This window comes from Aethalodelphis obliquidens, unplaced genomic scaffold, assembly GCF_003676395.1.
Source record: "Aethalodelphis obliquidens isolate GAN/ISIS:26980383/991018 unplaced genomic scaffold, ASM367639v1 scaffold71, whole genome shotgun sequence".
NCBI classification, from domain to species: domain Eukaryota; kingdom Metazoa; phylum Chordata; class Mammalia; order Artiodactyla; family Delphinidae; genus Aethalodelphis; species Aethalodelphis obliquidens.
In genome coordinates this window covers 3,711,733-3,725,165 of record NW_020838015.1, presented here as the reverse complement: position 1 = coordinate 3,725,165, position 13,433 = coordinate 3,711,733, and the positions used below count along the sequence as shown (strand labels likewise).

At 38.1% G+C, this 13,433-nt stretch overlaps 1 protein-coding gene across 13 annotated transcripts in view; it reads left to right on the top strand.

Annotated features, from left to right (window-relative positions):
• The window catches only part of CASK (calcium/calmodulin dependent serine protein kinase), a 388,474-nt gene that overhangs the window by 254,431 nt on the left and 120,610 nt on the right, over nt 1–13,433 (top strand). For all 13 annotated transcript variants that reach the window (XM_027091498.1, XM_027091492.1, XM_027091494.1 and 10 more), the window contains exons 7-8: nt 2,293–2,468; nt 7,183–7,305. In XM_027091498.1, coding sequence (XP_026947299.1) covers nt 2,293–2,468; nt 7,183–7,305 — 299 coding nt within the window. The remainder of the gene's footprint in view (nt 1–2,292; nt 2,469–7,182; nt 7,306–13,433) is intronic.

Genomic DNA, 13,433 nt, shown 5'->3' with positions numbered 1-13,433 from the left:
AACCCTTGCATACCTCTGAAGTTCCCAAGGGCGATTTTGGTTCCATACCAGAGTTCTTTCATTGGTATCCACAATGATAATTCTGAGTCATCAAGAAGAGGTTAAATTATGTACAGCATCTTGTGTAAGAGAAGTCAGGAAATTGTACAAAGAGAGCCGTCCAAAATTATTAAAGTAAAAAGGTTTCGGTGCGTAAAGATCCAGGTCCTAAAGTATTGAATGCGTACCTATTCAGAACAGCTCTCCCCACCCTGAGGTTCTAGGTAATAAGCTTTTATTATATTATCAAAAAAGGTAACATTTAAATGTACATCGGAAGTGTCTCATATACAGTGACATTTAATTTGGCTTGGTAATTGGCCTCCCATTCTTAGAATTCTGTGGTCAAAGTCATAAAAATCAAGTGACCACAAAGAAGGAAAAGTCAAGTGATCACAAACCAGGAAATTGAGGAGGTTGGTGTATGTTAAAGGTTGACTCCAGTCCTTTCACACCTCCCGATCTTCATGCAATAAAAAAATCATTCCTGTGTATTCTTTCTACCATGGTCTTTTCCCCTTTCATCTGTGAGCAGATTCTTGAACCAAAAGACATGTATATTCCTCAAGGATGAACCCTAATTCTCCAGAACCAGGGTAGTCTTCAATATGGATAAATGGAAAGAACCTCCCCTGGATGTCTGGGGCTGGCTGTGGTGGCTCTGACTAGTCCCAGATTGAGGCCTACATTTTGAGATGCTTGGTCCTGCCTTGTAAGGGAAATAGTAGGAGTCAAGTTGAGTTTCAAAGCAGTATCCCAACCATCAGCAGGTACCTGGCTGGTGCCCTGGTACCAGTACTCTGATCTCTTACCCTGCTTTTCCCTACTCTTACCAGCTCCTGTCCATCAGACCAAGGCAAATTCTCCAAGGGCACTGCCCTATCCAGGCTATTAATGAAGTAGAAGGCTTAGTTCTCATCATTTCAACTTCTTTTTGTTACTTGAGGAAACTAAATGGGGCAATATGGAAATAAAAATCTTTCCTTCTAACCAGTAGAGTTTTCACTGATCTACTATACATTTTAAATAAAAATATTTTCACTCCCTGAACCCTGAACTTTATCTCTTCTATTATGGGGGAAGGAGAGGAACCATTATGATCTGCAGCAAAGGAATATTCCCAGGACACAAGCTAAGAGCTGCTTTATCCTTCTCATCCCAACCAGGTTTGACAATCACCAACAAGACTTTTATGATATATTCTCTCTAGCTGGATTAGAAGATCTCTGAGGTCTGTGTTTAAACTCTGATCACAGTTCTGAGCTCTACATAAAGTTTTGTGCAAGCTTCAAAATAAAAATTATCTTGGACTCGTGATGATGAGGGTGGGGCTGTAGAGGGAAAGGGAGGAGAGGAGGAGCCTGCATAGAGCTAGAAGAGCTGCCAAGTCTGGTGGGCAGTTCCCCTCCCACAGTAATTTCCCTACAGGGTACAAGCCTTTCGTTCTCCAGTAGAAGAAAAGACTTCTTTTGGGATGGTGAGTTAAAGATGGTTACTAGTGTAGAAACAACTGCTTTCAGATTCCTTCCTGAAACCTAACTTTGATAGGAAAAAAAGAAAAAAGCGTTTCAAAGAAGATAGAAGTCAAAGAAGATTGAATGGGAGGAGCTTCATGATTTTACTTTGGTTTATGTCATATATTTGCTCTCATTCTGTTCAAATGTTAACATTTGGAGGAAGCTAAAAAATCTTATTATTAACAAAATCTTACTAACCATTGGTAATTGCTGCAATTAATTCCTAAAATCAACCGAACAGGATTTCAGATTCATATTCCAAATAAAAGTTCTAAGCATTAGGTTTAATTTGAGAATTTCTATTTGACAGTCAAAAGTAATCTTTTCCTCTACAGATATTTTCTCACTTGCCCCCCCCCGCCCCTGCCTCTGCTCTGTATTTTTAGTAATTTTCAAACTTGTGAAAATTAGAAAATTTAAACAACTTCTTCATGAAGCAACAAATAGGTAAATACTTACCATGCATCCTATGGAATTCAGTAGGAAGTAACAGTGTTAGAAGACAAAGTACCTCTCCTGGGCTCAATACTTTCAAGACGTGATTAGATAAAAATTTTTTTCTTTCTGCCTTTTTTCCTTGATTTTATAGAGGAGGGGAGAGGTGGTAAGAGAATATTTGCATTGTTAACCTTGTCATTCACACTGTTATTGTTCTCGTATTTTCAGTTTTCAAATGGGAAACAAAAAGCCCATTTTATGTAAACATTTTTCCTTGATGTTGTCATTTTAAATGTAGGACGAGTTGGAACACCTCATTTTATGGCCCCAGAAGTTGTCAAGAGAGAGCCTTACGGAAAACCTGTAGATGTCTGGGGTTGTGGCGTGATCCTTTTTATCCTGCTAAGCGGTTGTTTGCCTTTTTATGGAACCAAGGAAAGATTGTTTGAAGGCATTATTAAAGGAAAATATAAGGTAACATATTGTGAACGTTTTATTTTTCCATTGAGATTAAATTATTCTGAAAAATGTGTTTTGAAGTTGCTGTCTGTCTTTGGATTACTTTCTGGTTGTCACATAGTCACCCAGTCAGAGATGCTTGCATCATTGATCCACCAGCCTTGTTAGGCAACAAAGGCCTCAAATAAATTTGACCCTATCGGCCGAACTGTCATCCAGGTGACTGGCTTTAAAACAACTATTGCCTCACCCCTCCCTTCTCATTCCCTCTGTGCTGCCTCTAAAGTCTATCCCATGTATTTGGATTCCAACTCTGTGTTCAGTCCAGAAAACAGGGTCCCCACTCGTCTTTGATACAGTGTAAAAACCAGAGATCAGATGGATGTTCCCCTTTTCCTCCATGTGCTAAATCAACAGTGTAAGAGTCCTGGGCTCTCAGAGTCATAAAGCCACACTAAAATCAAATTTTTTTACCACAAGTACATTCTAGCAAAACTGCCTCTTTAGCTAAGTCAAAGAAATTGGTTAGTGCCCTACTTATTTCAAATAAAATTCTAGCTCAGGGAAAGAATTTGGACTGCTCCTTGGAATTTATTGTGAGCAAATTTGACCTTTTATTTTACCCTGGGTAAGGTGTTTGTGACAAACCTGTGCCCAGATTTTATAGTTTCCATTAGCTGTCTGGTGACTGAACCCACTTATTCAGGCTAAGCTGGAAAATAAACTTCTTTGGCCCTTCTTTGTGTAATTTGAGAAAAGGGCTTTATTTTTATTACTTTTTGCTTGATTTGTAAAGTTAAAATGGAAATTTCATCCAGGTAATTAGTCACTCTTTATCTTAATTTTAGATTTAGTGTCTATTAGCCTTTATTTGATTTTGCTTTATCATACATGTTATTTTATTGCATTTTATGTAGTCAGCCAGCACAGCTGAAAAATTTGCCATTTACCTTCCAGGATAAACTGAAATGCCAATATCACAATGGCATTTCATAATATAATTTAGAGCCATTTTGGTGTGATTTAAATATTTATATTCATCTTTGGCTACTGTGAATTGGAAACTGCATGTACTATTCACAGACTCCTGATTAGTACATTATTACTTTCATTACCAAGTAATTTAAGACGTCATTACTGACATTATGAGTGGCTATACCAAAAAGACCTAGGGGGTTCTTAGAAATACGCTTAAGGTTGGTTTCACTACCCGAGCTCTTATACTTTACTGCCCTGTACTACCTTGTATGGCTGACGGAATAGGATGCTCTGTATGGGAAGCACAGAGGAGTATGTGTCTGGATATCAAATCAGGGCAGCTTATTTTGAGGAAGTTCTTTTTCCTCCCGTTATTATTAACACATGTACTTTCTGTTCAACAGAATCACTGTTTCATTTTCAGCCATGCCTGGCAACATAAAACGATACACACAGGTTTATATAACACTACACTCCAAAACTGTGAGGCCCCTAAAGGTTTTTTTTTCCAATTCCTCAGTTATGTTAGAATTTTACATGGGACTTGAAACAAATAAAGAAAAAGAAAAAAAAAGAAATGAAAGGTAAAGTAGTTTCAGAGTTGTAGCCTTATCCTTTAAGCCATAACTGAAGCTTGTGGAAGTGAGAAGGTGAGAATGGTCTGTACTTTTTTTCCCTTGGGCTTTATGTACCATCAGCTTATAAAGGCATACAGGTTTGTCTTTTATTTTATTTGGATTATGATATATGCCAAAACTCTGTTAACAGAGAAAGATGTTTTAAGTATAGGTTTTTCTGCTTCTCTTAGAGTCAGTTGACCACTGGGGAATAAAATCAATCCTTTCAAGGTAACTAAAAGTCTCAGGAAACTGCTTGTAAGTAATCATCCTCCTCCAATCCCTTGAAATTGTAAGTGGCTATCAGGAATGCACGGTTATGGCTTTCTGGTTGAAGTTTGCCAAGTGAAATCACAGATACTAGCATATGAAAATAAACACAATAATGCATCAGCATAATAATAATACTAGCAATAATGATAGCTAACTCATACATAGCACTTACTATGTTCCAGGAACTATTCTAAGCACTTTACTTATATTAACTCTTTTCATCCTCACAGCGGCTTATGACGTAGGTACCATATATTAAAATCTCCCACCTGCCTTTTTGAGTTATAAGCATTCGCTAATAATAGAATTCTTCTTTTGTGTTTGTTCTGTTGCTAACTTCCTGGTTTCCAAGGCAATGTGCTTCATTCCAACAGCTTCTGGTATTTGATTTTGTCTATTTTTAAAGCATTGAATAGTTATCTTTGTTTCTTTGTTTAAAAAAAAAAACTTGGACTGTTCACATATGTCCAAAAATTTGTTTGAAAATTTCCTATTCTTAGCATTATAGTATAATATAGTCAGATGGATGGTGGCAGCTATACCATAATTTCTGTACCTGGGGGTTTGAAGCTTTGAGGTTAATTCGTATTTACTATTACTTGGCTAACCTCACCTCTCACTTATATTCATGGCTTTCCTTACAAAAGCCTCAGGTTTTCAGCATCTTAGTTTGAAGTATAGATCCATCTCTACCATCAGTGATGAACCTATTGGGCCTTTAAAAAAAATACTGTGCTGTGATTGTGTCTGCATTTATTTTTACATTTTTTATTACTGAAAATTTCTAACAAACAAAATAGTAGAGATAATAGTATAATGAACCCCCAGCTTTAACACTTATCAACGTACAGCCAGCCTTGTTTTATCTGTATTCCACATGCTACTAGATTATTTTGAAGCAGATCTCAAAAATATCATTTTATCACCCTGGTCGCCCTTAACAAAATAAATATTAAAATCCTTGATCTCTATGAGTATTTTCAAGAAAATTTTGATGACATATTTTAAATGTAGTACATTTAAATTGTCATAGTTTATAAACTACTACTGGTCTTAAATGATTTTAATTTAACTTTTTATTCTTGTTTACTAGCTTACTTGATCTTTTAAGGTCAATATGGGAGAATACTATTTAGCTAAAATATATGCTAACATTTAATTTCAATTAATTTTTTTATAAAGGACAGAAATATATTTCACAAAGTCTCTAAAAGATACAGTGTCATCTTATATCACTTATTTCTGGATAGCCAGTTGGTATCTACACAGCAGGAGTCCTTAGCTGCCTGGCTTTAGTATTCAAATAAGTGAGACTGTTTTATAGCCCTGTTTTGTTCCCCCTTATGTACTCAACCTCCCAAATTAATTTCAACTAGTCTTCTCTGCCAAAGGAAGAGAAAACCCTGGATTGGGCTTCCTCATAAAAAGGACTGCGGAGTATACTTCTCAACCTCTATTCACTTCAGAAGTCTTACCACCACTTTCAGATGATTTCTCAACCCCTTTCCTGAGGACAGATCATTCAGACTTTAAAGACTACATCAGCTCCAAGATGGGGAAGAGGAAACAAGGCTATCTAAGCCCCATCTAATCACATACTTCCTTATTTCAAACTCGTCAACTGATCACAATTTCAGTAGGATGACAATATTTCAACAGTCTCATGGTATTCATTTAATTAAGGAATCTGACAAGAGAAGTGACTATCGTTTGGAATTCTGCCTGTTAGAAAAAGAAAATGGAACATTTTCCACTCCACGTCTACTAGAACAAAGCCTTACATTAGCCAGAGCGAAATGTCTAATACTAACCCTTGGCGGGATCATAATGATTCATGTGTACTGTGATGCAAGTTGTGATTTCATTTGCCTTTAACCTGTTGTGGACTTTATTCTGCATCTTTCTCCCTTAGGAGGTGACAAAGGTCTCTGCCACTTAAAGCCATGGCATTGCGTAAAGCTCCTGGCACCAGGCAGCTCCCATGAGCTCACCCAATCAGTCAGTTTCCTCATATTAAATAGGGAGTGAGACCCTACTCCATCTCTACCCTCCTGTCCCCACTTACCTTCCCAACTCCAAGCCCTAAGCATTGCTTTCCATTTTTTCCTGGTTCCTGGTCTCAGACATACCCCTTTTCCCAGGAGCCTTCCAACTCTTTTCCTCATAGCTCCACAGCCTTCCTCACAAGTTGTGTGTCTTAGGAACAACTCATAATTTTTTTGTTTGACTTTAGTTAATTTACCTTGTGGCTTAGTTGTCTCATCTCTAAAAGAGAAAGAAAAGTAACTTCTTTAAGAACAGTATACAAGTGAATTGGGTTTTTTGTAAGGCCTTTAGTAATGGTATATTTTTTCCTAAATACTGAAAATGACATACAGTGACCAAGGTCTCCTATTAATAAAAGCTACTTTGCATAGCTTCACAATTACTGCCAATTCCAAGTTTTAAAAGCAAAATATTAAAAATATTTCTTCAAATTTTTAAATTTTATTTTAGTCCTTTCTGGATCAAAGTATTCTAACCTTTTTAGAGTCTACATTCTAGACTCTTTATTTTAGCTGAGGTAGAACCTGGAATCATGAATGTTCTATTCTTCAATTATTAAAAATATTATTACATATATAACAAGAAGAACATGTATAACAAATATTTACTCCTGCAAATTCTCATGTATTGAACAACAACAGAAAAAGAATTGTATCTGTCCTCTTCTTCCTTAGAAAGCAAGCCTTTAGAATCAGATTTCTCCACCCTGCTCCAAGAATTTTATTCCTGTTGAAGCAGCATAGGAATATTAAATAACAGAGAATGTTAACTTCTCACTGGACATAACTGTAATTTTCCTTTTTCCTCCTCTTCAGATGAATCCAAGGCAGTGGAGCCATATCTCTGAAAGTGCCAAAGACCTAGTACGCCGCATGCTGATGCTGGATCCTGCTGAAAGGATCACTGTTTATGAAGCGCTGAATCACCCATGGCTTAAGGTACATGAGCTCATAGGTGGCCATCTACACTTTGTTTAAACAGTTCCAGTGACAGGAATGCATTGCTCTGTAAGGTGCCCCTTTCCACCCTTTTTTTTTCCTGAGCATTTTTTTGTTACAGTTTTGTTCGTCTTATTTGCTGTTTCTGTACATCCTCTGTAAACATCTAAGAGGATGTACCATTCGAGTGACATTCAGCTCTCATCACAAGAGGGTACAAAAGCGGATTAAGGCAGAATCCATCAGGGAGGAAGGCCTCTTTGTTCTCTACCAACACGTGTTCCAAAGATGTGCAACATGAACAACGGAAATAGCACTCAACTGTGTGATAATTAAAAAGTGATTATCATTATTTTGGGTGTGAATGTGTACTTCATAGCATTATTTTTATTTCAGTAGATACTAGATATGGGTTTATTGTCTTAGGAAAAAGGCAGATTTTAAAAGTTCTTTTTATATCCCATCCTGCTGATGAAGTATTAAAGGTATAACTTGGGACTTCAATGAGACAGTACTATTTGATGAAGACATTACACTGCTCAACAGTTCCAGGAAATTCTCACTTTACATGTGAGAAAACTAAGCCTCAGAGAGGTTAAGAATCTTGCCTCAAGTCACAAAAGTTGTCAGTGGTGGAGCCAGGATTTTAATTCAGCCTGCCACACCCCCTTCCTTTGTACTCAAGATCCTATCCAGTTCACTTACTCAAGGTCACTGCTCTCACATGTGTCCGCTTACTGGCATCATCAACTTCCTATCTCTGTTGGATCTAACAAGCTACAGTTTATTTTTATTACACACACACACATCTTCTCCTGACCTTACCACCCCCTCCAGCTTCTACCCCTATTCTCTGCTCTCCTTGACAGCAAAACTCCTAGAAAGATTTATCTCTACTCACTTTCTCCAGTTTCTCCCATCTCTTTGTCTTGAACCCACCCTAGCCAGGTTTGCAATCCTACCAACTCCACTAAAATAGCTCTTGTCAAGTCACTGCTGACCTTCACATTGCTGAGTCTAGTGGCGAAATATCAGGTTTCTCCCTCTTGGCATATCAGCAACATTTGACATCCATCCTTCCAAAACACTGTCCTCCCTTGGCTTCAGGACACCTTGCTCTCCTGGTTTCCCTTCTACCTCTCTGGCTGCTCCTTTTCAGATGGTGCTGATTCTTTCTCATCTCCCCCAGCCAGGTCTTCACAGTGGGGTGCCACAGCCCCTCCTCCTTCTGTCTACACTCAGACCCTTGGAAACCTCATCTAGTTTTAATGGCTTTAAATGCTATCTGTACACCCTGAATTTATACCTTTAGGCTAGGCCCTGTCCCCTGAGGTATTCTTAATTTAGTTTACAGTTTTGCTCCCCAATACCTGTCTCATTTCACCCCTTACTACTCTCCTCTTCTCACTTTGTTCCCTCACGTTGGCCTCCTTGCTGTTCCTCAGCAGGCCCATACTTGCCTCATTGCCTCTGTGTTAGTCATGCCCTTTCCCTAGAATACTCTTCCCCAAGGTATCCTCATGACTTATTCCCTCACCATCTTCAGGTCTTTGCTTATACATCAGCTTCTTAGTAAGATCTTCCCTGACCACCCAATTTAAAATTTGAGAGAAGGAATGTTCCCTGCCACCAGTATTCCCTATCCCCCTTCCCTGCCTTAGTTTTTTCCATAGTGTTGGTCACCATGAGACATACTTATATTTTACTTATTTGTTTATCTGTCTACTCCCATAAAATATAAGCTGCATAAGAGTGGGAATTTTTCGCAGTTGGTTCACTTCTGTATAGAACCTTTGAAAGTGTCTGACATGTAGTAGGTGCTCATAAATATTAGTTAATGATTTAATGAGTGAATGAATGAATAAATGTTCATACTACTATACCATGCTACCTCCCCAGAAATTATGCAAAATAATAATGTATATTTAAACATAGATTAATAATGTATCTTAACAGCGATGACAAGGAATAATAATATTATCAAACAATGTTGAGATTCCAGTGGATCTTGATTCTCCTTAAGAATATTACTTCTCACATCTGCATTCAACCCTCTGATACTTGGTTCTAGTTATTCTTGACTTGAATTTCCCCAGTTGTAGCTATTCCTGAAAAGAGTAAACAGTTCTGAGATACTTTCTTGTACTTATTTTCTCCCAGAAATAAACCATTTGGGGGGACTCCTATTTTTCCTTTGCCTCAGTTTCTCATAATGGGGATCTTTTGTTTGTTTGAAGCTAGTTTAAATGCCAAATAACAGTGAAAATGGCAGCCATATTAGTCATTTTTAAGATCCTTTAGAAAATTTGGCTTTCGTTATCTTGCATACCTTGACTAATAACATTTATTTTTGGAAACCCTTATCCCTGCAATGATTATAGTTCTTTTTCCAAATAATCTGAGCTTAATACACAATAGATTTCTGGCACCAGAAAGACAAAAGACAAAAAGTGTCCGTAACTTAAATGAAAAAATTCCAGGAGGCTGTTTGAGCTTAGTGTCACGTGCCATGTCTGAACTACAGTTTACCTTCGCTGCAGTGTGTTATCTGAAGATGGAAGAATTCAATGAGAATATTATCTAGCTGATGAGAACAGGCTTATATTTCAGTACTTTTCCATATGTATACTTTTAAATCATTTCTGTGCATATAAGTGGTGGTAATTTAGCAATGGCTAAAATTTAAGCTATGGGGCTTCCCTGGTGGCGCAGTGGTTGAGAGTCCACCTGCCGATGCAGGGGACACGGGTTCGTGCCCCGGTCCGGGAGGATCCCACATGCTGCGGAGCGGCTGGGCCCGTGAGCCATGGCCGCTGAGCCTGCGCATCCGGAGCCTGCGCTCCGCAACGGGAGAGGCCACAACAGTGAGAGGCCCGCGTACTGCAAAAAAAAAAAAAAAAAAAATTTAAGCTATGGTTTAAATATGAAAAACTCCTGAATAACTGCAATGTAGAGAAATAAAATGATGAAAATCCTTGTAATGAAGAGTACCCAAAGTCATGATACCGTTGTTTTATGTCCAAAACAATTATTATTTCTTTGGCAAACCACAAAAAAAAGTCCTGTTCAATCATACCATCTCAAAAGGGAATTTGAGTAAATAGACCAGTTAATATGTGAGTGTCTTGTGGTTGTTAAATTATATGTATTTAACACTTTTATCTAAATTAGTGCTGTTTGCTGTAAATATTCATTCCAACAAAAGTAAGGCCAAATAAGATTGTAATTTTCTTATAAACGACTGAGCTCTTTTCACACCCTTTGTAGCCTTAATATATATAGACTCCAAGTATGTTGACTATAATAAAGACAAAAAGGATATTTATATTAGGCTAATCAATTTGAATTTTGGAAAAATCAATCAACACACCAATTAAAAGTATATTCAGCATCTAGTGTGCACAAGGGACGGTGAATCAAGTACTTCATTAAAGTGTAAGACACGTTGCTATAGACATTTTTCTGAATTCATATCACATTACTTTTAGTTTCAGGTAGGACTGTTTAATACAGAAAAATATTTTTTTTTCTTTTGTCTCATTTTTATAATGCTTTGAGGTTGTTATTATTTACTTGTTTTCTGGTATGAGGTACCTTAACAGACTTTTTTTTTTCAATCTTATGATTTCATCTGTTTAGAAAATATCAGGAATCATAATTTAAGCATAATTTTATTAAAAAAATTTTTTTGACTATGTCCGTATCTCTCTCTCCACTTCACCTTAGTGAATGGTGAGCAGAAGAGGTGTTCACTAGAAATAGAGTTCAGTCTGCTATGCATTAAACTTCCCAACCTATTAGAGAGAAAGGCATAGTCAGCCCGTGAAATGAATTTTCAAATGCTGTTAATATAACATAAAGAAACAGAAAGATAACTTCAAAGAAGTCACACGTGAGAAGCACCTCACAAGAATACAGAAGTATGAGCCCAGGAAGACTAATGCGGGGCATGAGAGGTCACTGTAGGCCAGTGCTCCAGAGAGGGCTGCATGTAACATGTTAGTAGGACTGAAGGGGGCCCATGTGGGAGGTACAGAGGAGCACAGGCAAAACATTATAAGTGTTCAGGGCATTCAGGGATGGGGGCAGGGTACACTGGCATAATACAAAAGTCAGCTATTTGAAGGGTTGCAGTAGTGGTAGCCTGAAAATTTGATTTGAGGAAGAATATATCTAGAATGCCAAACTAAGTACTTTAGATATTAGGGTATAGAGAGTTAAAAGCTACTGCAAGCTTTTGAGCAATGATACAGGGCAAGCAGTATGCTCATATAATTCCTGTGGACACTGTGCACAGGTGGGTTGCCTGTCGGGATGCAAGCAGTAGAAGCAAAGAGATCCTATAGAAGCTGGGCTGTCCAGTTAGGAAGCGACAGGGGCCTGGAGCAGGGAGTAAAAGTGGGAGTGGGAAAGAAATACCCAGACCAAGAGCGATTAAGGAAGGAAAATTGATGAGGCTCAGTTGAGTGATTCAAGATATTCAGAATTAGGAAGCCTGTAGAAGGGGTTAAACATGTAGAGTGGAAGTGATGTATTTTAAACTTTCAAAATTTAAATTTAATTTAGTTGAGATTTTCTTGGTTCTTAGTATGAAGAGTACTTTTGGATATTGTGCTGCACATTTTTAGTATTATTATGTTATGAGACTATGATTCTTATTTAAATCTTCTATTTTGGTAGGCAGTTAACCCAATTAGGTTCAGAACACATGTCCTAGTCCACTTCTATGGGCTGTGATTCAAATGCCAATTTCATTTTCAATGCCTTTGTAATACTCATCTAGTCTGTCCCACTTGTATGCTACCCAGAGGCTCATTTGGAACCTGGGAGGTACTTCATAAACCATAGTTTAGTCTCAAAGTTCTTGCTCTGTTGGTTGTCATTGGTTTTACACATGGGTATACTAGGGATGTGCCAAAGCCCCTCCTTCCCCAGCTGCCTCTTCTTTGTAATCCTGCCCCTGTTCTCTAGGGGTGGGGTGCCACCTCTTTGCTCTTCTTTGCTTCAGGCAGGGCTGGTTTGGTAGAAAGTGTTCTGAGGGGGAGGAACTTGGCTTCTTTCATGGTGATCCCCTGGAATGGAGTGGGTGAAGTCAAAAGGCTTCTGTCCTGCAGAGCCAACCTCTTCTCAGTCCTTTGGCTAAAGAGAGGAGGCTTTTCTTGGGGGTCATTTTGTCTGCGCTCCCCTGGGAGTTTCCAGGTTGTGGGCTGCTCTCACACCCAGGTGAGGATATGTTAGGAGGCCAAAAAAACACCCAGATATATCACCACAGGATCACACCTCTGAGTCCTAGGGTCCCTCCGCTGTCGGACTTCTTTTCTCTAGCTTTCAATCTTCTGTTAGCTGCTTTCACTTTTGAGTCATTAATTTCCTTGTTATCAAGAACTCTTAACTAAAAAAAGTAGACTTTGGAAAAAGAAGAGTTTATTCTGTGGATTGGGGAGTGCTTTAAAAATCAGCTCTAATGCCTGTTTCTGGCTCTAGAATCCAGACATGACATGTATCTTTCAAGCCGCTTTCCCCAGGCCCTCTCTCTCTCTCTCTCTGTCTCTCTCTCTCTCTCTGTCTCTCTCTCTCTCTCTCTCTCTCTCTCTCTCTCTCTCTCTCTCTCTCTCTCTCACTCACACACACACACTAGGCGTCAGCCAGAGACTTGATCACAGTTGTACTATCTGCAAAGACTACAAAGGGCTTGAGAAAGGGAATGAAACCCCCCTTTTTCTTAAAAAGCAGTGGAAATTTTTTCTGTTACATATGCCTAAAATGTTGAACAATTTCATTTTAAGTGAAATTTAGTTAGATTTTAGCCTCAGTTCAGTAGTAGTAATAAGGAAAGACCCCCTACTAGCTCTGTCCAATAAGAATTTTCTGCCGTGAGGGCAGTGTTTATATCTGCACTGTCCAATGTGATAGACACTAGCCACATGTTGGCTGTTTAGTGCTTGAAATGTGGCTCGTACAACTGAATATTTAATTATATTTAAATATTTATCATATTATTATATTTAAAATATGTAAATATATCTTACCTAGTGGCTACTATACTGGACATAGCAGCCTTAGACTCTCTATTCAAAAACATACTGTAACTAGGTTCACCTTTTTTGGAAATGAATAAAGTAAGTTTT